General features: G+C 40.5%; 2 protein-coding genes across 3 annotated transcripts; one reads left to right on the plus strand and one right to left on the minus strand.

The window, feature by feature from the left end:
- Positions 1–11,921: 11,921 nt before the first annotated feature.
- On the plus strand, positions 11,922–17,924 carry LOC104426540 (phytochrome A). Of its 2 annotated transcripts, none has more exons than XM_010039641.3 (5): positions 11,922–12,605; positions 13,050–15,258; positions 15,487–16,303; positions 16,931–17,221; positions 17,376–17,924. In XM_010039641.3, the coding sequence occupies exons 2-5, from the start codon at positions 13,203–13,205 to the stop codon at positions 17,602–17,604; spliced, it is 3,393 nt and encodes a 1,130-aa protein (XP_010037943.1). In that variant the 5' UTR covers positions 11,922–12,605; positions 13,050–13,202; the 3' UTR covers positions 17,605–17,924. The 2 variants fall into 2 exon arrangements, with proteins under 2 accessions (XP_010037943.1, XP_010037952.1); XM_010039650.3 differs by having other exon boundaries at positions 13,191–15,258.
- Positions 17,925–19,123: 1,199 nt separating this feature from the next.
- LOC104426533 (pentatricopeptide repeat-containing protein At3g56550) lies at positions 19,124–21,454 on the minus strand. Its single transcript, XM_010039628.3, has one exon. It carries the CDS (start codon positions 21,192–21,194, stop codon positions 19,452–19,454), a length of 1,743 nt encoding a protein of 580 aa, XP_010037930.2. The 5' UTR covers positions 21,195–21,454; the 3' UTR covers positions 19,124–19,451.
- Between the last annotated feature and the right edge of the window lie 3,921 nt (positions 21,455–25,375).

A 25,375-nucleotide genomic window follows, 5' to 3' on the forward strand; every position in this document is an offset into this window, starting at 1 on the left:
AACCGTGAGCAACCAGATCTAACTGCCGAGAAGCCTCACCTAAGGTCGTACGACTTGAGGCGAGGTGGCTTGAGGTCGGGCGACCACGAGTGTCGCCTGGGTCGCTCGACCTTAGGCAACGTTGCCTGAGGTCAGCGTCGCTTGGGTCGCTTAACCTTAAGCGGCGTCGCCTGAGGCGCCTCCCCCCCACCGCCTTCGCCACTAGCCGCCTCCTCACCACCACCACCACCACTATCGAGTCGCTCCCCCATGATTTTCCCCTCTCCCACGCTGCTACATCTCCTCCTCCCTTTTATTTTATTTTTTTATTTTTATTTTTTATTTTCACCTTAAAGTTACTTTGCAAAATATACACAAAAATAAGTTTCCAAACATATTTGCCTTCACAAAATGCCCATTCATTTGAATATACTTAGAGAAATGCAAAGCCATTTCCCTAAAGTTGAACCAAATGAGCCATTTACAGTCTCCCAAATTTTTCTTACCAAAAACAAAATTAAAATATTAGTAAAATAAAATAAAGAATTAATATCATAAAAATTTTCAAATTAATATATGTGACACCAAAATTTTTAAGCTCATGCATTTCTAATAAATTTATTGAATTAATATTATAAAAAACTCCAAACTAATATACCTAAGACAAATAGAGAGCAAAATTACAAATTATCACGTATCATTCAATTCAGAATACGATTGTAAAATTTAACAAAAATTAACAAATAATTATTTTTAGGATAAATTTATCATAAATATATTAATATGAGATTTTTAATTTTTAATTATATTAATAAAACATTAGCGCAAAAGCCAAATTGATATATATATATATATATAGGGGTATGTAGTTTGCAAATGAGCGTCTTCCCTCGCAAGAATCCTCCACCACCACCACCACCACCACCACCACCAAACGGTCCTCTCTCTGTCTCTCTCTTCTCTGGCGGCGCACGCTTCGCCGCTTTTGCAGACTCGCCCGCGACGATGCAAGAAGACCAGGAAACTCACAGCTCGCTCCTCTGAGGAAACACCCGAGCACAAAAATCTCACCTTTTCCGCCACTTCCCAGCCCGAAATCTCTCCCCCTCCCTGCCCATCTCCCGAAACGGACGCCGACCCATGATTTCCTCCAGCACGGCGATGGCGGGTCCGGCGGTTTTCAGGACGGATTCCATGGACAGCAGCGCCGGCGGCGGCTACGGCTGCAACTACGGCTACAGGATGATGGAGAAGCGGCAGCTGTTCCTGAGGAGCTACCAGTTCAGCAGGAAGCGGAGCTTGGGGAGCGGATTCGGCGGTCGCTGAGGCGGGTCAAGCGGGTCGTCTGGCTCAGGCTCCGGTCGGCTCGCCGGTTCCGGAGGCTCGTCTGGGCCAGGCTCTGCAGATCGGTCCGGCTTCATCTCCACGGCGGGCACGGCTGTTCTTGCGTCTACTACTGCAACGGCAACAGAGGAAGGAGAAGGAGGTCGAGCTTCTTCCGCCTTCTCAATCCCAGCAGTAGTCACAGCAATAGCTACGACTCCTGCTTCTGGTAGTGCAAAACCATAAGGAAAGATGACATTTTTTTTCACCTTTGTTCCTTTGCCCCTTTTTTCTTTATTTTTAGTTTTATTTTCCTTTTGTGCTCTGCATGTTAGATCGAATCTTGGTGATGATTGGTAGGAACGTGATGATTTGCTCTTTAGTTCAGTTCAGATGTTGCAGTAGTTCTCTGGTCTGTCCCTTTATATTCTCTGCTCCTTTATAATGATAGAAAGGAGTTATTTTCCAAGTAAATTAAATCAAATACCAGCTGCTCCAGGATGCAATAATCTCTTTGGTATGCAGGAACACCCGCAACCTTCGATTCCAAAATTACAAATTTTAAAGAAAAGTGTGTTTAGAAGACCATCATCGTTGTCTCTTCTTCTGCATAAGCAGTTTAAGCAGAAAATAGATCAGAAAAATAGAACTGCCCATTCTCTCTCTCTCTCTCTGGGAGAGTGCGGATGTTGGTGTCAGTGTCCGTTTCTTCTCTGGTTCATATTTTAGTCAACATAGTTTATGGTGAAGCCATGAGAAAGCCGAGAGAGAGAGAGAGTAGGACACGGCGATACATTAAAGAACGATGGTAACGGGGCAAGATGGGATGGAACCCACTTAATTACGCCCTGTATTCCTGGTTTCTGTTTTATTTTTTTATCCTTCTCTTTGATTTTAGCAGCAAGGAGGCATTGAACGAATGGTAGGTTCTCACTGCTTGGAAAAGCAGAGGCAGCCCTCTGCTTTCAGCCATGGGGGGAGGACCTCCTCGTTGTTCTAGCAACTGCAAATTCTTCATTTAAGAAAAGAAAAAGAAAAAAATGAATTCTGGGGCAGCATCTTTATTTTCTGCAACTATAATAACTATAATTTGTCTAGAGTGGTTAAGAAAAGAAAAGAAATCCATGGGACCATATTCTGTCGGTCATGGCATTTACCTTATCCAGACATGCCATATGCCTGTGAATTCTTGTGGGGTCTTGGCGATGGATAGTCTAAGCTTTTTGGCAAAAAACATCGAATTCTAATACTCTTCTTTTATTTATTGGTAAATACCATCGAAAACCAATCTAGTTCTCTATTACACAATTATCCCGATCTCATCTTCATCGTGCAATAAATTTTAAAGTGGTACCTCGAAAGACACCTACAAAAAGCTAATTTTCTTCTCACAAAAAATCTTAAATTTTGCGTCTCATTGTACATTTGCTCTAAATTAATTTCCATCTCCCAAAAACTTTCAAACCGGCACCTTGACTATCTACCCCCATTGAAATATATACATGTGAATACACGTGAATTTTCCATGTAGGATATGTCATTCTCCATGTGAGATTTGTTTTTGGTAGTCATCTACCACGTGTGTCAACACATTTGCATTTCAACGGGATGTTAGCGAGATGAAAATTAATTTGGAGGTAAATGTGTCATAGAACATCAGCTTGAGATATTTCATTGTTTTAATTCCTTATTCATTTATCTATAATGTCTATCCCCCAAATTCCATTACATTTACATTTGGTAATTTAGCGGAAGGTCGAATTCATATACGAAGAAAAAAGATCCGGTGACTCATGATGCGTATACATTGCAAAAGGTTATCTAACACACCCCGTAATGCAATTTGGGGTTCCGAGCGATCCGATCTTGCGAAAGCCGACATGATAAACGTTATTTCAAGTCAAAGTCAACATTTTACTCAGATCCATTGTCTTACAACTACGTTGATTGTTGATGACGCTCTCTCAGATGGTTAGGAACCCTTGAGCTGTCATGAAAGGCGGCAAAAACAGGAAAAGGAAAGCAATGCTCCGAATAGTGAAGTAAAATCAAGAATCAGATTTCCATGTCCCTAACTTAAGGTAGGGGGAAAACAGGAGACTCTAGGTTAGGAGGAGCTGGCATTCCACTAAAGTCAAACTGCGGATGAGAGATGTAGCCAAAGTACTAGGAAAAATTTGAGAACATTATAGTAATAATAAAAAAAGAACAAGAAAGAGAAGCGAGAAGAGAGTAGAGAGAGAAAGTTCAAAGGGGGTGGCGTGTCATCTACTTCTTTTGCACATACACATGCAGTTGCTGTTCAGCTTGACTACAGCAACAGCAACGAAAGTCACATTGGTCTTGGCTCTCTCTGCAAGTACAGTCTGAACTGGTGTTTGTCTCACTCCTCCTTTGTTTGATTCTTTGGGCTCCATTGCTCTTTTGTACCCAGCATCACCTGGTGACTCGGGAGGACCATGTCCCACCCCAACTCACCAGATTTTGGATCTTTACTGCCTTTTTTCTTTGATGATAGCTTATGATCTGTCTCAAGATTATGATATCTATGACATGATTGAGTTAGTCAATGCATGAGAGAGACAGTGAAGTGCCACCTATCTCGACAATTAGGCCCATCCTACCTTGTCCCATCGGGCAAGACTGAGAGAGAGAGAGAGAGAGAGAGAACCTCCAGTCTCTCATTCCATGCAAGGTTCTTTTCATTTTAAGCAAGACAAAGTCATCACACGAGAGTTGATTCCTTCACTAATAAGGAAGAAGTTATAAAGCTAAAATGGCAGATCATACTAAACATCTCGAGGAAGAAAGCCTGCAATGGAAACACTTTGATCGGATGAGTATATCCGCATTTCAAAAGCTTTTAGAAACATCAATATCGGAACTAAATTTATCGCCATCTCAACCCCGCCTTTCTGTTACCATTAGGCTTCAAGATCATTGGCCATCATGTTATTGAGTCGGCTACAATTTCTCAGTTTTATGGGTTCTAATAGTAATAATATGATTACCCATTAGGTAAAGACAAAAATGGTCCATAAACTTTGATCCAATATGCAATGTAGTTTATGAATTTTTAATTTATTCAATATACTTTTTGAACTTTAGTCCAATTTGTAAGGTCATCCCTCTACTTTTTATTTGTCAAATATATTTCACAAACTTTAATTTAATGTGCAATGTTATTCTTAAATTTATTCAAAGTAATTCATGAACTATTAATAAATGTTTAATATAATCCCTAAATTATATGAAAATGTCTAAAATTTTAGAGACGACAATGCATGATGGATTAAATTTAGAAACCATCTGTGCATCTTTTTATTATCCATGTAAATGCGATTCTAAAAACAGAAATAAATAAATAAATATAAAAAGCTACAGGAGATATTCCTGTACGCTGAAGTCAACCACAGTGCCGCCTTCTTCAAGCAACCAGAACAGAAGATGCCATTTTTTGCCTTGGTTTCGTGACTCTTTGTTTCATTAGGAAGCATCCGCAAAAACTATAATAAAAATAAGGGATGATCCGTTAAATCCTATTTTGATATTAGGGCAGGCTTAGCATGCGGAAAGCCTGACCTTGACTGCTTATTTGTTCATGTGCTTCCAGGTCCAGCTGTGTCAATCAAATCCAAGATCTATAAAAGATGCAACCCATATAAAATAACGATAATAAAAATAATTATTGGGTGTTTGAATAAAGTTTGAATTAAGTATAGCTTGACTTGAGTCACTTAAAAAACACGGAGTAATAATGTGATAGCTCTCAATCAATAAGACAATAATTTGGGAAGTTATATGGACGGAAGGATGACCAAATAGCATATCTTCTATTAAAAATTATAAAATTATCGGAAATTTCTGTAAATCAAAATCGTTCATGCCATTTTATTCGGTGGTTAATGGATTTCTGTATTTCTTTTCCTGCTATAGGAATATCTTGAATTTATGAAAATTTATAAGAAAATAATAAAAAAAGAGACTTTTGGACTCGAACTAAACATTATCAGAAGTATAAACTCCACTGGTTACTTTTGTGCTATATATTTTAAAAAAATAAATTTAGGAAGTTTTCAAATCAAATTGAGAAAGGCATACGCTCCCAAATCAAGCATTCATGGCCGCCAGCCTGAGCGGCTCGCTGGGCCTCGGGCATAAATGGGTTACTCAAACCGAACGGGCACATTGCCAGCCAAGCCCGACCGAAAAACATACGTATACGGTATACCAAAGTTTTGTACACACACAAAATATAATAATGTACACTCACGCGTATATTTAGCAAAGAGCAATGAAGCATTTATCTCAGTTTCTTACTTCTGAAATTCACATTCGATATGATATATATCGTTAAAATCACGAAAATTCTAAATCGATAGACATGCTTAAATGAGTTATATTATAATTTAATGGGTCTTAAATGGATTGATGACTAACATGTATGAAAAATAGAAAAACTAACCCATTTCTAACCCATCTTTGGTGGAATTGGACTACGAAATGTTGGGCCAGTTTGTATATATATTATTTTATTTTTTACTTTTTTAAAAGTTTGGTGAGGGTTGCAGCTCTCGCCCAGATAGCCATTGGCTAAGGATTGCAATCCTCACTGGTGATTAGCGAGGGTTGGCCAACCCTCTCGTGATTGGCTTGACCCTTATTGGACTTAAAAAAAGAAAGAAAAAGAATAAAATTTAAAAATTTAAATTTTAAATTAGATTTGTTTTGCATGAAAGTGTTTTATCAATAAATTTAAAAAAAAAATCATAAGAAATAAGTTTATTTAGATTGACTTAAATATGAAAGTATTTTAACAATATGAGTTGAGTCGAATATGGATAACAAGATTTGTATTGCATAAAAATATGTCAAAACTAGTTAAATTAATCAATTCAAGTTAGATTATTTTTTACTTGACCCAATCCTCACCGACCCATCCGTTTAGTTGGTCTAGCTTTTGTTAACCCATAGATTAGTTGAACTTTCAAATTTAGTGTCCGCTCCCAAAAGGTCGTATCGACCCTAATTAAACTATATAACATATATCCGATTTTTTGAATTTGGTGTCCATTCTTGAAAGAAGGTTCATACTTTTCACACTTACGGCTACCAAACACGCTGTTCACTTCAAATCCAATCCTTAATTTTCCCACCAAATCTACCTACGTCCATTTTTAAAGTCAAATTTCAAAATGCCTATCCTCATCCACCAAAAATTCAATATTTTTCTCCATTTTCGACATCATAAAGATAGGATTTGGGATATATTTAAAGTTTCCCAATAGATCTACGTTGTGCGAATACCCCTTTTTTTTAATCAAAACAAAAGCTATAAAGAAATTAATGTCTCGAAATATAACGGTAATTTTTTTTTTTGATTTATTATAATTTGGCATGCGCTTAACTTGTGTGCATCATGTTGATATATATTAACCACAAATCTAACAGGCGGTCAAGCTTAAACAAACTATATACAAATATATTTGATTTATAATGTGTTTGTTTCAAAAAAATTTTCATGATAAAGGAAAATATTTCTTTATATAAGAAAATATTTTTTCTCTTTTCAAGTTAAAGAATTTTTTTTCTTACTGTTGACTAATCATTCCCACAACCAAACATGTGAAAATTTGAAAAATTAATTTACGAAATTTTTTCACTCGAACAAATGCCTCTTTAAGCTTCATTAATTTTACAAAAAATGAATGATTTGGACAATATTTATCCTTAACATAATTGCTTATATTGTTTATAAAAATGAATGGACAATTTTTTTGATTATCCACAAAAATGTTTAAAAATATATTATTACCAATAATAAAAGTATTTTCATTGATTAATCATCATAAGCGATTATTTAAAGGAAAATACTTTTCAAATTATTTATTTTCTTCCGAATAAACGGAGCCTTATAGTACTTATCTCATATACAGAAATACATATAAAGCATCTACGCCAAATTAGAATTAAATTGAAATCAAATTTACGCTCCTTGCCATCTTTAACCTAATCTGAAAATTTTAATTCACTTTTATTGATTTGCCAACTTTTCTTTTTCTTTCTCGAAAGTCAAATTAAATTCTTTTTTTTTTTTTTTTTGGGTCAGCAAAGTCGGAATATTTTAATCAGGGTTCTGTTTTCGTGGGAAATCATGCTCTCTCCCCGTCCCCGTCTGAAGATGCAACCTCCGATGCCGACGCTCGAATGATCGGCAGCCTCCGTCGGTTTGATGTCTGTTTCCGGCGCCGACACCCGTGATCGGAAGAGGAGCGACGGCGACAATGGCCGCAACTTCACGGCGTCCGGGAAGGCTCCGCCGCTCCTCAACCTCTTCTCCGCCCGCAATAGGCGGCCTCGCGCCAAGAACGGCGAAGGGCTGTGCGAATCTTGCGGCGGCTCCGTCGCTGGGATCGGCTCCGGGTCGCCGGCGAAGAAGAGGACCGGCCGCGGCGGTTGTCTTGGCGGTAAAGGTCGCGGCTTTTGTTTTGGCATGCCCGCGGCTCTGGAGTCGCCGTTCGCGTCTCGCTCAAGCGACCCCAATGATCCCGCCTTCACTCAGGAGATGATGAGGGGTTCGTTGGAAAAGAACGATTTTTACTCCAAGGAATGCAATCCCCACTCGAGATATTGACGTGGGGTGGTTCTTGCTTGATTTGCAGCTGATGAGATTCTGGAAAGAAGTTTTGTTTCCTTTTATGGGGTCCTAGGCGGCGGGTGACGGTTGATGAGTTTGTATCAACTGCGTCTGTGTTTTGAGTAATTGATGAGCGTCTGTGTTTTGAGTAATTGATGAGCGTCTTTGAGCGATTGGGAAGACAGAGGCTTTGAATTTTCAAGATGGTCTTTGCGTGCAGGGTCAAATTGTCACCGTAGGCTGATTGTTCAACAGGGGAGCTGAATGTGTAGAAATATGACTGCGGAGGGTTAGCTGTTTTAACATTTCAACGACAGCAATATGGGACTAGGAATGATGGGAAAAAAAATTGGTTCGGATGGAATTGAATCCAATGTTAATTGATGGTGTTGCAAGTCGATTGATGACACGTAGTTTGGATGGAATTCATTGAGAATCAATTGATGAGGAATTCATTGAAAAAAACAAAATTTTGGTTTCGATGGAATAATTTATACAGTGGCTTTGAGCTCATGGATTGACGTAAGTGGTGTTGCAAATCGATGATGACTTGTGGTTTCTTTGACAGTTTATTTGGACAGCTTGTCTTTCTGCAGTTCAATGGAGTGGGAACTTACTATTTCAGTGAGCGGCTTTGAGTGTTTTATGGCAATGTGGCATGAATAGGAAGACAAAGATTTTGGATTTTCAGATGGGTTTTGCGTGTTGGTGTCGCTTTGTCTCTTGGGTTGATTGTTCATTAGGAGAACTGAATGTGGAAAACTCGAGAATGAAGGATCGGCTGGTTTGAACATTTCAGTGCCAGCAATGTGGGAAATAGGAGTCATGGGAAAACATTTGGTATGGATGGAATGGAAGTCAAGACAAGACTTTTAAGGCATATTGATTGGCAACGCAAATCAACAAGGCATTGTAATTTCTTCAACCTTCATTAAAACCAATTGTCTCCACAGCAGTTTGATGAGGTGGACAATTTAGATGCAGTTGGGTGGACCACTGGGAAATCGGATGATTTCTTCGAGAAGAAGGTTGTACTCTGGCTTCACAGAGGTCGAGTTCCTTTATTTGTTTGCTGGTGTGACTTTGGTAATTTGTAGATAGCATTTGAACTATCATGAAACTGGGTGATTCTGAGAGGAGGAAGTAGGTTTTTAGTGCCCAGTGTTTTTCTTTCTTTCCCCAAAGAAGGAACATAAAGAGATGTTTTAACCCAATATATGAGTAAACCATTATGTACATAATAATTTTCTTTTTGAACCTAACCATCGTGGTGCATTTTATTTCTCTAATCTTCATCATCATTGCTGTCCATATTCCCTAGCACTAGTTATTTTTTATGGTATGTCCAGTTTTCGAGGAGTTGGTTATCATGTGCCTGATCCATATATTTGTCTCTCAACTGAGGCAACTACATAACTTTCCTACTTAAATATCCATATGGTTAGAGCATGCTCAACTGGACCAATAAAGCAGATACAGTGTTGGGAAAATGCCCTGAAATGCGAAATTGACTGTGATCAAGATGTGAGTTGGTATAATATTTGTTCTTTTTATATCTGGGGCACCGCTCTTTTAGAATTTGCACCATGAGGATGAGTCTATGCAGTCATTTGTTTGGGAAACCACAAATAGTTAATACCAAAACATCTAGTTGTCCTGGGGATTCTGATACATGTAGAGCTTACACCTAGAGCTCTGGTAGATTTTTCATAGATGATCTGATTTTGGCCCTTCACGTCCAGAGATGTAGAAGATCTCAAATTCATAAGTAACAATGACCAGAAGAAGTTGGTTGACTGCTTCATTGAGAACTGGCATCCTTGTGTATGATATTCTGAAACTGGAAAGTATTTGAGCAGCTGCTCAGAGAAATTGGTAGATTGAGAAGAAAACTAACATGCAAAATCTAGAAGTCAATCCAGATTGGCGAAGGCAGGGAGATTGATGTAATGATTGCCTAGCAAAATCTTGAACCATGGATTCATTAGTTCAGAGTCTTCGGACACTAAAATAATTGAGTTTAGACCACAGGGTCAGTGATTCCCATGCTTATAATGAGATTGAACACTTTCAGCAATGTGTTTGCCGGCTGCAGTGAGCATCAGTGAGCACCGGACATTGTTGAACAAATGCAAAACAAGAAGGCTCGCAAGCAAGAAAGATCTGTCCAAGAATGGCTACTGTAATTTGTGGAACCACTGTATGTTATTTCGGGATACTTTGGATCCAAATGTCTTAACGTTGCTTCTGACTACCCAAAACGAAGCTTAGCATGCCCATATCAGCAGGTCAGTAAAACCTCTCAAAGTGTTATTCGGGTCGCCTTGTCTTACATATGTCGGTTAAGATGGGAAGGGCACAGCAATATGAGATTTTCCCCAGTGGGCAGTGTACCAGCAATAAGAAACGGTGTCTTGCTGCTGGTTTTTCAGAATCATCGAACGATTGTTACGCATGGTTGTTAAGTGTTGCAATGATGGAGGTTTGCACGAAGGTTTAAGTTTTGCAATCGATTCCCGCATACGTTTTCCGACTTTCAACAATTTCAAAAACCGAATCTCACATTTACCCAATTTCTAGAGGCACGAGAAGTACTCAGCCAACAGTTTCCCAAGTGTCAAATGAAAACCGCTTCTTCGTTACATCCTGCATTTTACATCGGGTGATCCGATGGATTCACTGGGGACAGGGGAACAGAGACAAGTGACTGAGTGAATGCATAGTTGGAGATTGGATTCTTTAACGGACATTTCGTGTCACGGCCTGATCCAAGTCTGCAACGACCATGTGAAAAGGGCGGTACGAGGCCTGAAAATGCTCTGAACTTCATGTACTCTGTTCTCGGAACTCACTCGCAGAGCAGTTTGGAAATTAATACGCATCCTAACCACAGAATCACTTCATTAATACTGCTGAAACGAATGTACCTACATTGACAAGGTTCTTAAATAAATGATAACTACAGATAGACTTCGGGCTGGAAGCACTAATGTAATCTATAATGTCAAATACCAGATAAATTTGCATCCGATGATGAATCACGAGGTGTCCCCAATCCTGATATTTATAGAATAAATTGATTTAATTAATATAGGTATGTGTATATATGTCGCTCGAACATGGTTACTTACATTGATAATGTAACACATGGAAAGTCTCGACAAATTCACTCGCGCTATCCATCTAAATACCAAGAAAATGGAAATATTTCTCACTAATGGTCCTGCTTCACTTGACTTGACGGTCGCGGTGTCAAATCCTATGAAGTCCGTGAGCTATGCTTGACTTGAAAAAGGCTACCAAGCTTACTGCACAAGACCATGCAGTACATGAAAACGTCGCAATTGCTGCTTTCAATATTTCTGCTAGGCAAGAAACCACCCGGCAAGAGCTATTGACTTTAACGACATGACCAGGAGTTCCGCTCCACACGCTCACGCTTTCCCGAGTTTCGCTCGATACGCGAGGACGGAGAGGACGATCCCTCGAAATCTCAGAAGTACTCGCCAACTTGTGCAGATCGGTTTCCTCCCAGGTTAAGAAACTATAATCCGGACAAGAGAGAGAGAGAGAGCGGGAAGATAAAGTTGCAAACTGGGATGGGATGATGCTGTTCAAGATCAAGTTGGTCCTGATTGGCTGGGGATCTGACAAGGGGAGGAGGGGGCACACGTGAACGCCATAACCTCCCCCATTCACTCGCCGGTATTCCTCGGTTTCGTACGTGGGGGACAATGCCAAGGCCAAGGCCATGCCCATGCCCATCTGCACTCGAATCAACTTCCATAATACTGATAAAAAAACCAAGGCCTGCCCTTCCTTCTTGGCAGTGTCTCTCTCTTTCTCTGGTCGCATCTTCTCTCTCGTCCGCCTTTCCGCAACGGGAAAGGGATATCTCCGCATCTCCCACGCAGTTTCTCTCTCCTCCGCCTCCCCTGCAACTGGTCTCGCCCCCTGCCTTTTCTTATCCGCCTTTTGTGTGTATTTTAATGATATGAAAGGACCCCACTTGGAGATCTTGTCGTTTATCCCAAGTGGGTAATCGTAGTGGGTACTGCGTTCTCGATTTCATTTTCCTTTCTCTTTCCCTGCTTTGCTTTTCACCCATTCTTTGATGGGGGAGGAATCGGTATTGATTAAAAATAGAAACTTTATGTGAGCGCCTGACTGAGCCTCGGCTAATAACATCTCGGGTTCATGCTAATTATAGCTGTGAACCAAACTCTCTCTCTCTCTCTGTCTCACATCATCCAAGCATTGGAAACTGTACTCGAGTCCTCCCGTTTCTTATTTTTAAGTTATGTTATCTTTCTTACTCTTGGGTCTGCCTTGTGAGTGGTCATTGGATGGAGCTGCAGTGAGATTCATCAAAGGGGAGGTAAAAAAATCGAAAATAAAAGATGGGTGAGTTCGATTTGAGTGGTCCCTTCAAGTATAGTGTTGTGAGAGGAGGGGGACAGAGAAGGCGGTGATCGAGGTTTTGGTTCGATAAATTTGTGTTGGGGGGTTCTGTTTGTCGTTCAAAAGGGTGTTGTCCACTTCGCTTCCTGGGATTCTTCAAGTTTCTGAGCTCTTCTTGAAGCTGCTCTCTTTTGGCTACCGTTTCTGTTGGCTGAGGAGAAAAGCTTTCTGCGCTTACTGGGCTTCCTTCTCGGAGCTTACCAAGGTGCAAGAAAGTTCATTTTTTAGCTTCACTAAGTTTGAGGATTGGCTTGTGTTTGTGTTGTAATTGTTTCTACATGGCTGTGTGACTTAGGCACTCGTGGCTTTTATGCTGTTCTGTTTCAGTTGGTAATTCATTTTATGTATAAAAACAAGTTTGTTTATTTCGCTGTAGCTGTCGGTCTTTGATCTGTAAGAATTTTCTTAATGAAAGCGTAAGGCGTATGTCATTTATTCAGGACATTTTTATCATAACTGTGGGATATCTGTCATCTTGCTCTAGTTTACTCTGGAATTGTAAACTGTCTCGAGCTTCAGTTTCCAGTGCTCCATAAAACTTAGATCAAATATGGGGTGACCGTTTATCTGACTAGAGAGCTGGAAATGAAATGTTGCACATTGTTTTGCATATCCAGTACTGAAGTACTCTATTGCTATATCTTTATAGAGCCTCTTCAGAACATATTGGTATGTGCTTATTATCCATTTGCCAAATCCTACTGGAGTTTGGGCAGAGCAAATTCATGCGGCCATCTGAATCAGGATTTATCAGTTCTTGGAGTTAGTTATATTTTTGTGCTCTGAGCAGATTTGATCGAAGATGTCTTCTTCAAGACCCAGCCAGTCATCCAGCAACTCAGCAAGGTCGAGGCATAGCTCGAGGATAATAGCTCAAACCACTGTAGATGCTAAGCTGCATGCTGATTTTGAGGAGTCTGGTAGTTCCTTTGACTATTCAAGCTCAGTACGAGTGACTGGCACCCCGAGTGGAGATCAGCAACCAAGATCTGACAAAGTAACAACGGCTTACCTCCACCAGATACAGAAAGGGAAGACTATCCAGCCATTTGGTTGCCTTATTGCATTGGACGAGAAAACTTTCAAGGTCATTGCATACAGTGAGAATGCACCTGAAATGCTGACCATGGTTAGCCACGCAGTTCCAAGCGTTGGGGACCAGCCAGTCCTCAGGATCGGGACTGACGTAAGGACCATATTTACTGCACCAAGCGCATCTGCTCTTCATAAGGTCTTTGGATTTGCGGATGTTTCTCTGTTGAATCCCATCTTAGTCCATTGTAAAACTTCTGGAAAGCCCTTCTATGGAATTGTCCATAGAGTGACCGGAAGCATAATCATCGATTTCGAACCTGTGAAGCCTTATGAAGTCCCTATGACAGCTGCTGGAGCTTTGCAGTCATATAAGCTTGCGGCTAAAGCCATTGCGCGCTTGCAGTCTTTGCCCAGTGGGAGTATAGAGAGGCTTTGTGACACAATGGTTCAGGAAGTCTTTGAACTAACGGGTTATGACAGGGCTATGGCATATAAGTTCCATGATGATGACCACGGTGAAGTAGTCTCAGAGATAACAAAGCCAGGCCTGGAGCCATACCTGGGTCTGCATTATCCTGCCACGGATATTCCTCAAGCCGCACGGTTTCTGTTCATGAAGAATAAGGTCCGCTTGATTGTTGATTGCCGGGCAAAACACGTGAACGTGCTTCAGGATGAGAATCTGCCCTTTGATCTCACCTTGTGTGGTTCAACCCTGAGGGCCCCACACACTTGTCATATGCAGTACATGGAAAACATGGACTCTATCGCTTCTCTGGTTATGGCGATTGTCATCAATGAGGATAATGAAGAAGGCGACGGCCCCAACTCTGTGCAGCCTCAAAAAAGAAAGAGACTTTGGGGTCTAGTAGTTTGCCATAACACGACTCCAAGGTTTGTTCCGTTCCCTCTTCGGTATGCCTGTGAGTTTCTTGCCCAGGTGTTTGCCATCCATGTCAGCAAGGAGCTTGAGTTAGAAAATCAAATGATTGAGAAAAATATCTTGCGTACGCAGACGCTCTTGTGCGATATGCTGATGCGTGATGCACCTCTAGGCATTGTGTCTCAGACCCCAAATGTGATGGACCTTGTTAAATGTGATGGTGCTGCCCTTCTGTATAAAAGCAAGACATATAAGCTGGGAGTAACTCCGAATGATGCACAATTGCATGGCATTGCATCGTGGTTGTCCGAGTACCATATGGATTCCACGGGATTGAGTACAGATAGCTTGTATGATGCGGGATTCCCGGGGGCTCTTGCTGTTGGTGACATTGTTTGTGGGATGGCTGCTGTGAGAATAAGTGCAAAGGATGTGATTTTCTGGTTCCGCTCACCAACTGCCTCGGAAATTCGTTGGGGTGGAGCGAAACATGATCCTGATGAGAAGGATGATGGTAGGAAAATGCATCCAAGGTCATCCTTCAAGGCTTTTCTTGAAGTTGTCAAGACAAGGAGTTTACCTTGGAAAGACTTTGAAATGGATGCAATCCACTCGCTGCAGCTTATCTTGAGGAATGCCTTCAAAGAAAATGAAGCAATTGACATGAACACCTCAACCATCCATACGAGGCTTAATGACCTTAAAATTGAGGGGATTCAAGAATTGGAAGCAGTGACGAGTGAGATGGTCCGTCTGATTGAAACAGCCACGGTACCGATCCTGGCTGTCAATGCTGATGGGCTGGTTAATGGTTGGAATACAAAAATTGCTGAGCTAACTGGTCTGTCTGTTGAGAAGGCATTAGGGAAGCATTTCCTCACACTGGTGGAGGATTCTTCTGTCGATATAGTGAAGAAAATGTTACATATGGCATTACATGGTATGTCCAACTCCGAGTTTCAATATGATATGTTATGAAATCTGGGCACATGTTTCAGTACTGTACTTCTTCAGACTGATGGTTGATGGCATGGATATTGTGCCTGTTTGTAGAATCAGCATGTGTCCTTGGTAAAGGGGATGCACCTCATCTGTAAATTAATTCTTCCTTTGTGCTTGGAATTCATGAATATAGTTACTTACATCGTTCTACCTTCTTTCATTGCAGGCAAGGAAGAGAAGAATATCCAGTTTGAGATTAAAACACATGATTCTAGAGCTGACTCTGGCCCAATCAGCTTAATTGCGAATGCCTGTGCTAGCAGGGACATTCAAGAAAATGTTGTGGGTGTGTGTTTCGTCGCTCAGGACATTACTGGTCAGAAAATGGTCATGGACAAGTTCACTAGAATTGAGGGTGACTACAAAGCAATTGTGCAAAATCCGAACCCCTTGATACCCCCGATTTTTGGAACAGATGAATTTGGCTGGTGCTCCGAGTGGAATCCAGCTATGGCAAAACTCACTGGGTGGAAACGGGAAGAAATAATAGATAAAATGCTACTTGGGGAGGTTTTTGGGATGCACATGGCATGCTGTCGTCTCAAGAATCAAGAAGCTTTTGTTAATCTTGGAGTAGTGCTTAATGGTGCTATGACTGGCAAAGAGCTGGAGAAAGTTCAGTTTGGTTTCTTTGCTCGGGGTGGGAAGTTTGTGGACTGCCTACTATGCGTGAGTAAGAAACTTGACGGAGAGGGTTCGGTGACCGGAATTTTTTGCTTCTTGCAGCTCGCAAGCCCAGAGCTGCAGCAGGCACTTCATCTCCAACGGCTAACTGAACAAACTGCCTTGAAAAGGTTAAAACAATTAGCTTACATGAAAAGGCAGATTCGAAACCCTCTATCCGGGATAATATTTTCTCGCAAATTGCTGGAGGAAACTGAGTTAGGACTTGAACAGAAGCTGTTGCTACATACCAGTGCTCAATGCCAAAGCCAGCTGGGCAAGATCCTTGATGACTCAGATCTGGATAGCATCACTGACGGGTATGATTGCTTGATACACATAAATAATGACTGCATATTTCATTCTGCAATTTCATAGCTCATCCAGTGTAGAATGTTTTCATGCTCTGAAATCTCCACTCTAGCTTGTGTTCCTGTTTGCTTGGAAGGATAGATTTCAAAATATTCACTTTTCAGGGGAAATAAAGTTATGAAATACACAAGGCTTGAGTCTAATTTCTTTCAGAAGCACTGTTGTTGATATTTGGTGGTTGTGTTTTCCTTACCTTTCTGGTGGTGTGTTGATTTGTTCTTTCTCTGGTCGTGGATGTGTTTGCTTTTTCTCCTTCTTCAAATGAAAATTTGCAGCAGTGATTGAATCAAACCTACTGAAGCTTAGACAGCTCTGATCTGTTGAGATGTGTTTTTCCCATATGCTTGTATTGCCGTGTCTGTTATATTGGATGGGGATGTATTTATCACCAAGTATACTGTTTCTCAAAAGTAGCAAAGCCTAGATACATAATGATGCGGTGAGAGAAGAATGAAAGATTGGTCCTTGTTCCCATCTTGTTTTCTAATTCTGCATTTCCATTTGGTGAGCTGATAGCTTAGTGTGTCATTCTTTTTCCTCTTTTCTGTTAGCTAATTCTTGATTTATCTCAACAGATACATGGAGTTAGAAATGGTCGAGTTTACTCTCCATAAAGTCTTGGTGGCTTCCATGAGTCAAGTCATGATAAAAAGCAATGGAAAGGGTGTACGAATTGTCAATGATGTGACGGAAGAAGCCATGACCGAAACTTTGTACGGGGATGCTCTCAGGCTTCAACAGGTCTTAGCAGATTTCTTGTCGGTATCAATTAACTACACCCCAACAGGAAGCCAACTCGTTATTGCAGCTCATTTGACCAAAGATCACTTAGGAGAATCTGTTCAACTTGCACACCTGGAACTAAGGTAATGGAGACATTCTGTTCTCACGTTAACTAGTGCACCTGTTTTTATGCATGCAATTCTCTGTTTATTCAAGTTGGCAATAGATGGCCAGAAATTGAAATTGAGCACCCTGTTTCAAACGAATTTTGTAATTTGATACTTCAATTTGAATCAGATTGACCTATGCTGGTGGTGGGATATCGGAAGCGTTGTTGAACCAGATGTTTGAAAATGATGGAGAGATATCTGAGGAAGGCATCAGCCTGCTTATCAGCAGAAAGTTGGTGAAGCTAATGAATGGAGATGTGCAGTACCTGAGGGAAGCTGGAAAATCCACCTTCATCATATCTGTTGAACTCGCTGTAGCTAATAAGTCTGGGTCTAGTTTGAAGGGAAAAAATTAACATGTGCAATCGTTCTGTACAGCTGAATGAGAGTTTGAGTCATGTCATGTACCGTGCATCTAGCGAAGGTTCATTTTACTTGTTTTCTCCAGTCTGTTTCAAGTTAATTGAACTCTTTTTGACTCTTATGTCTTTTTCTCTTCTAAGGGTTATTTAAGGTTTATCAGAAAACCCGGTGTAAGACTAGGTGTATGTTTTCCGGTTTTGTTGCTGAGAGGAAAGAAGAGAAGGGGATGTTCTAAGGGTTAACTATTGTCAAACACTGTTTTCGTTGCTGTTAAAGTTTTGCTTGAGAAAGATGGCCGTTGCTTTTTGGTGAATTCCAAAGAAAGAGAGGAAGCATGACAACACCTTTAGAATTGTGAAATTAGAGTTATGAGAACTCAGACTTCTCATGCACACTTAATGTCGGTTCGGAGCTGCGGAACAAGTTAAACGTGAAATGCATGATACAGGTTCTTGCACCTACAGAGCCAATATTCCAGTTCAAAAATCTATCTAAGCAACATTTATAAGCGTTGGCGGAACCCAATTGTGAGTTCGGTCTCCTCTCACATCCCCGGAACATATCACTGACAAATGCCCTAAAGTTATTTTGCCAAACTTCACTTACATGCGCTGACGAGCAGTTCTGGGCTATTTTTACTTTTGTTGACATATAAGCTATAATGTATTCATGATTGCTGTTGTAATGATTCAGAAGTGAAGGGTATATTGTTAAATAGCATACATATCGAATTTATGAAACGTGGAGAACACGCTGAATATGTATATGAGAAGCACCCGTCTTCACTCATGTCTCGTTTTTTTTTCCCGATCGTCTCCTCTTGAGTCTACAAAGAGAATCAAGACAGGCAGGGAAAGACCAAGATCTGATCGGGCAATTTAATTTTCTGAGAGCCTTTTGAACTTGATTCGTTCTTGCGCTGGGAAGATGGGATCCATCAAATGGCCCAGAAATTCAGGAGCTCCAGCAGTAAGGAAGTCCATGTCTTCATAAGCCGCCATATGTAAAGCTAGTTAGAGCATGCATTCTGCATTAGCTCCCTAAGAAATTTCATTGTTTCATCGAGCTGGTCAGTCTAGTTGATGAACTGGTATATCAAGCTGTGCCAGGCTGCAGTAAAGCATCTACAACTGATGGCAATATGTGACTTACACCGGGATATAAAGTCTAGGGCTCGGACGGTGGTCATACTTGAATAAAATGGTGCAGCAGGGAGCAGGCTAGCCAGGATAACGTAACTCAATTAATTTGAGTGTTTACCTTTTTTTTTTCTTTGGTGGGAAAAGCGCATTTAGATTTTGCCAATTTAATTGTACTTAGGAGCTCATTAGAAGATAGCGAGTCAGAGATTAGCACGGAGTCACATACACATGGACTGTCCTCGAATTATGATCATCTGACATTCCTTTCACATTGGAAGTTGCAATATGAAATACTGAAAAACCGAAGTGTGACCTTTTGAGGGAAGTGATATGTACGCGAATTTAAACTTTCAAGACATCTAACCTCCATCTTTATTATGGTTTTGCATCATATATGTCAAGGTTAGTACAATATTGGTCATTATTTTCACTTCCTAAATATATATCTTGCAAGAACGGCTGGCCAAAAGAAAGTATCTTGCAAGAATGAACTCTAAGATCAATGAGATCCTGTCAGACAACACCTTTGGTAATGCAATAAAGCTCGAGCTTCAGCTGCGTCTCTTTGGCAAAATCTTTTAAGCCGAGAGTGGGGCAAGTAGGTGCACTTTTGAGCAGTCTTTAATCCTAAGCTTCTTCCATATGTGTTACCTTTTTCCCCTTTAATGTTGAGGGTCATCGATAACAATGCTCGGTTTTCACCAGTACTCCTTGCAGGAACATACTCCACCCTTGAAATGGTGAAATCTAACTCGATCCCTTACAATAATTTCTCGACTAAATGCTTGTGAAACAAACTTTGCAAATGAGTGGCAGTCTCTGCATATCCTCAGATTCTTCACTATCCGGATGTTAGTTCCATCAGGAGTTCCCGCCAGTCCAAAAGTAATTGCCAGTTTCTCGCTGTGATACTTACTGGAGGACTCCAGATGCCCTTCACATGTCAAGTCAGGCATGATCACTTGAAACTTACTATTCACATAACCAGCCAAACTGGCCCTGTAAATTACTTCCTCTAGCTTACGATAGATTTCGTCTCGATCAGGATGTGACTGATCATCCACAAAGAATCTATGAACCCGGTTGCCAATTTCAATCCAGCTCCAACCAGGAGTCGTCCTAATTCCTTGGCTTTTGATTAACCTTCTCATTCTTGCAACACCTTGCTTGTCATTGCATTCGGCATATATTGTAGCAAGAAGTATACAGTCCCCTGCATTACATGCTCCAAGCTGGACCAGATTCTTAATGGCAATCTCCCCTATGCGCACATTTTGGTGGATCTTGCAAGAACCTAGAAGAGTTCGCCAAATGACAGGATCAACCAGAAAAGGAGAGGTTCCTATGATTTCTAGCGCCTTTTCAAGCTTCCCAGCACGTCCATACAGATCAACCATGCATCCATAATGCTTAACTTCTGGCTTTAAGTTGAACTTAGAGCTCATCATGTGGAAAAGCTCAACACCCTTGTCCAATAGGCCTCGGTGGCTACAGCCCAACAACAGTCCTAGGAAGGTGATGGAGCTTGGCTGCACACCTTCTCTCAACATCTGCCTGAATAATAAGACAGCTTCATCCGCACACCCATTCACTCCATACGCGGTGATCATGGAATTCCACGTGAAAACATCCCGTTTCGGCATCCCATTAAAGACAAAAAGAGCCCTGGCCAAGTCACCACATTTCCCATACAGGTCGATAAGAGCATTTGCAACATAAATGTTCCCCAAAAATCCCTCTCGGCTAGCTCTCCTATGCAATTCAACTCCCATATTTAATGCCCCCACGTGAACACAGCACGAGAGCAATCCCACCAAAGTGAAGCCATCGACACCTACGTTCTCTTTCCTCATCTGACGGTACAACCCCAATGCCTCATGGTGCAGACCAGCCCGAGAGTAACAGGAGATCATGGAATTCCAAGAAACCAAGTCCCTCTCAGACATACCTTCAAACACCTTCTGCGCGACCTCAACCAACCCATTCCCCACGTAACACCTCATCAGGTTCGTGCAAACCATGACATCCATCTCATACCCAGATCGAATCACGGTGCCGTGCATCTCTCTACACTTCTGTTCATTCCCAACTCTCTCACACGCCTTGAGCGCGAACGAGATAGAGTGGCTATCGGCGCAAGAAAAGGGAGACCCGAGCATGCCGTTGTAGTAAAGAAGGGCCTCCCGAGGGGATGCGCCGACAGCAAAGCCTCTGATGATGGAGCTCCAATCGTGGGTCTGCGGGCATTGGATGCGGTCGAACAGAGTCCGGGCATAGGCCAAGCAACCCGAGACAGAGACGGCGCAGAAGTGGAGGAGCTTGGCCGAGATGGAGGGGTCGCTCTGGAGGCCGTGGACGAAGACCCGGGCGTGGATGGCCTTGAGCCTCCTGAGGGTGTTGCATCCTTGCAGGAGGGCGAGGACGGTTTGCGCGGTTGACATGCGAGCATGTTCCGACACAATGATGAGCTGCGTGTGTTTCAGAAACTAAGAGACTGATCGTAATTGTGTCAGGGAAGCCTGACGGGCTCTATAAATACTCCTCTTCTTCATCCTTCAAGATCACGCACAGCCTCAGCGAAATCAGAAACTCATCTACAGTTCAAAATCTTGCAGCAGAAAGATATATCAAATAAAAGGGAGGATGGAGAGGAGAAAGTTGCTGTTCCGGAAGCTACACGAGCCCGACATGAGGGGCGACTTGGAAGACCAAACGGCATTATTAGAGTTGCTCCTCAAAGCATAATTTATCAAACGGCCTTTGTATTTGTCTAAACTCTTTTAAGTTAAATTACTTTGCATTTTCCCAATAGTTATCTACTTCTCTATTTGTCTGTTTCTCCGTTCTTCGGAACAGGTTTAGAACAGAAATTCGTTTGTAACACAATTTGATTTTTTTATTTTATTTTTGAAACAGAAATCTATTTCATAAATATATTTAAAGAAGAAATCAAAAGTTAAAATGTTTAACTTTTCAATTTAAATTAATTTTTAGTCAAAAATCAATTTCTGTTCCAAAAGTTTTCATGCACATCTCAAATCGACTGTGATTCCAAAGAAGGGAGAGGCTGTGAAGACTAAAGCAAAACGTTAGTGCGAAAGTGAATGCGATGAAGCTTGCTAAGATCGAAGAGAAGGTCACTATCAGGAAGAAGTCAAGGCCAAAGTTGGATGTGATGCATCCTCCTTTAGCAAGTGACATGTTTTATGGGATGGCATATACTATACATACCACGACTCAGGATTAGGAGCATATGTTGGGCTTATTGGATTGGACTGATCTTGTTAGGCCTTATTTGATTTCATGGTAATTGCCAGTTGATTGTGATAAACCGATTGATCATCTTATTTTGCGACATAATTTTTGAAGAATGAGATTTCTTTGACTTGATTTATTCAAAAGTTTCTATATAATATTTTTGTGAGGTCATAGAATTCATTTACACCCCCCTCTTCAAAACATATAAATTAATAAATAAAAGTTCATATGTTCACTTCTTATAAAGTAGAAAATTGTTCAAGTTATTACCAATATGCCATAGATTAATTTGAACACAATTATTGGTCTTCAAATAAGCTAGATCTCTTCTCGTCGCTTGAGGTGTGAGCAAAACCCCCGGAACCCAAAAGCCCAGATCGATGCGGTGTGACTTTCGGCCCAAATAGGCTAAGGTGGGGATTTTGGTCCTACCTTCAAAATATACGTATTTTAATAATATAAAATATAAAAAAGTATAAAGAATATATTATCTGAATACTTTAATAAAGTCATAAATAATTTAAAAAGATAGTATTAAAATCAAATGAGTGAAAAATGATGCGTCCACAATGGTTGGATTAGAAAAAGTTGCAACAAAGATAGAAAGAAAAAAGGTGAACTTTTTTAAGGCTAAAAACAGCCTCAAACGCCAATGCAAGTAGCTTTTGACTAGCAACTTACTAAAATTGCCTTTATTTCAAATTTTATCGCAAACGTTATCTAGTAAAGTTACATAATTATTTCAAACTTATTTGATGGATAATTAGCTTGAAACTTGAACTCAATAAATTGTTTGTGAGATTACCTTTTCCTAAGATTACTTATATAATTTTTAAAGTCCAAGACAAATTTAATTATAATCGAACATTTTCAGCAACAAACAATATTTGAAGCACAACTTTCTCATTTTATATGATTGCCAGATTTTCAATTTTTATTATAATTGATCTTAATTATATTTCAATCTAATGTTGCGGCTATGTACATTTTTAGTTGAAGATCTGCAATACACAAGATAGTCTATTTTGGGTCCACGCTTTTTCTCGAACTCGAAAATTCCAGGCCAGAAAGTTCGGACCACGCCGAAAATTGGCTATAAGCTCGACTTGGTTTGCCATTCTCTCGGGCCCACTACCCTTCTTTCATGTGATATTTCCATTTTTTTTATTCATTTTTCTTCTAATGGATAATAATAATGTCTTTTTACTCATTGAAACTTTCTTCACCTTCATTTTCCACTCTTTTCAAACAAAAATAGTCATTTATCTTATTTTCTTGGCTTTCATTTTCCAGACATTTCCAAATAACTTGATTTTCTTCGCCCTATATTTTCCTTCACCTCCCAATCTTTTTTGACCAAACATAGTCTTGGTAGATTTGAGTTGGGGTGCGTTGGTGAACATTCACTTTATTTTTATCGCCTCATATATTCATCTATAGAAATTTTAAGCATAATGAATTTCAAACGCATGCAATAAATAAATTATAATAATGGATAACTCACATTAGAAATTAACGTATGTCTAATCTTTTATAATTATCGAGTATTAATATAAACTGAAGCGATCGGATTTGTTAATACCAGAAAAAGTAATAGGATTCTTAACTATCACTACTATAAAGTTACGTTTGAGACATCTATATTTTTTCAATCATTTTATTTAAAAATTGAATTATTGAAATAAATTATAAACTGTGATCTTGCAAATAGAGTCATAGACTAAGACATATTTTTATACTATTTTTTTCTCTTTAAAATTAAGTGAATGTCTTTATTAAGTGAAATTTATTTAATTAATAAAATAAGCTACATATAAATAATATTCATGTGGTAATATAACCTCAACCAGTTTTCGTTATTTTCGTTAAACCTCAGCACACATTTTGTTGGGCCTAGACAGTGCAAGGCCCAAGGAATGGAGTGACATTGAAAGAGAGAAGGCCCAACTGAAGCTATTACGGCCCACGTAGTGAACCTCGAGCTAAAATCGTAGTTTAGCTTGGCCTCTAAGTTGCATTGTGTTAAACTGAAGATGATTAGCCACAAAGATTTATGACTAAATTGGTACAGTTGAATAGTTAATGATTTAATTGGCCGTTGTACAATATGTTTAAGACTTTTTGGATAATTTATCCTTACAAAAAACATTTATGAGGTTTTGACATTTGCAGCAATATTCATCTTTAGACAAAATTCCTAGACCAAAATTTTCATGAACATAAATTTCACGTGCCCATCACACAACTGCTGCGGTGTAACCGGTCAATCCACAATACCTGTGTAAATGTATGTCATCTTAATTGGAACTTAAACATTGAAAAATATTCATTTTTCATTGGCTTGTCATACCACGTGATACGATTATCATATAAAATCCATTCTCCTCTACTACATCATATTTCTTCTTTTCTTTCTCCTTGCCATGCTACCGATCCCCATCCTGTCCTCGATGGATGCGGCCGCTCCCCCAACCAACACCATTGATGCGCCCCACAATTTGCACAATAATGTCTTAATCATGCGCCAAGCTCAAAGCTGCAACGACGCTTGACTAGATCTGGTGTCGAGCTTGAACAATTCTGACATGAATCAAGAAAGATGCTGCGATGAAGCTTGACCATATTTGATGTCGAGCTGGACACGACATATGCCATCATCGTGGGCTCATGAGTCGAAGAAACCAAGTCCCTCTCAGACATACCTTTCAAAGACCTTCTGCGCGACCTCGACCAACCCATTCCCTGCATAGCACCTTGTCAAATTCGTACAAACAATGACATCTACCACATGCCTAGATCGAATCACGGTCCCGTGAATCTCTCTACACTTCCGTTCGTTCCCAACTCTCTCACACGCCTTGACAGCAAACGAGAAAAAGTAGCCATCGGGGCAAGAAAAGGAAGACCCGAGCATGCCGTTGCAGTAAAGAAGGGCCTCCTGAGGGGACACGCCACCGGCAAAGCCTCTGATGATGGAGCGCCAATCGTGGGTAGCACGCATTCAATGCGGTCGAAGAGGGTCCGAGCGTAGGCCAAGCAACCCGACACCGAGACGGGGCAGAAGTGGGGGAACTTGCCCGAGATGGAGGGGTCGCTCTGGAGGCCGGGGATGAAGACCCGCGCGTGGATGGACTTGACCCTCCCGAGGCTGTTGCAACCTTGCAGGGGGGCGAGGGTGGTTTGCGCGGTTGACATGCGAACATGGTCCGACGCAATGCTGAGCTGAGTGGGCATCGAAACTTAAGAGACTGATCGTAATTGGTCATTGATCTTGTGTACTGTTTAATAACATGGGTAACTTTCTTTTGTTTAGCTGAAAAATCATCTGAATCCATATGATTATTGGATAAAAAGAGCTCATATG

This window comes from Eucalyptus grandis, chromosome 2, assembly GCF_016545825.1.
Source record: "Eucalyptus grandis isolate ANBG69807.140 chromosome 2, ASM1654582v1, whole genome shotgun sequence".
NCBI classification, from domain to species: Eukaryota; Viridiplantae; Streptophyta; class Magnoliopsida; order Myrtales; family Myrtaceae; genus Eucalyptus; species Eucalyptus grandis.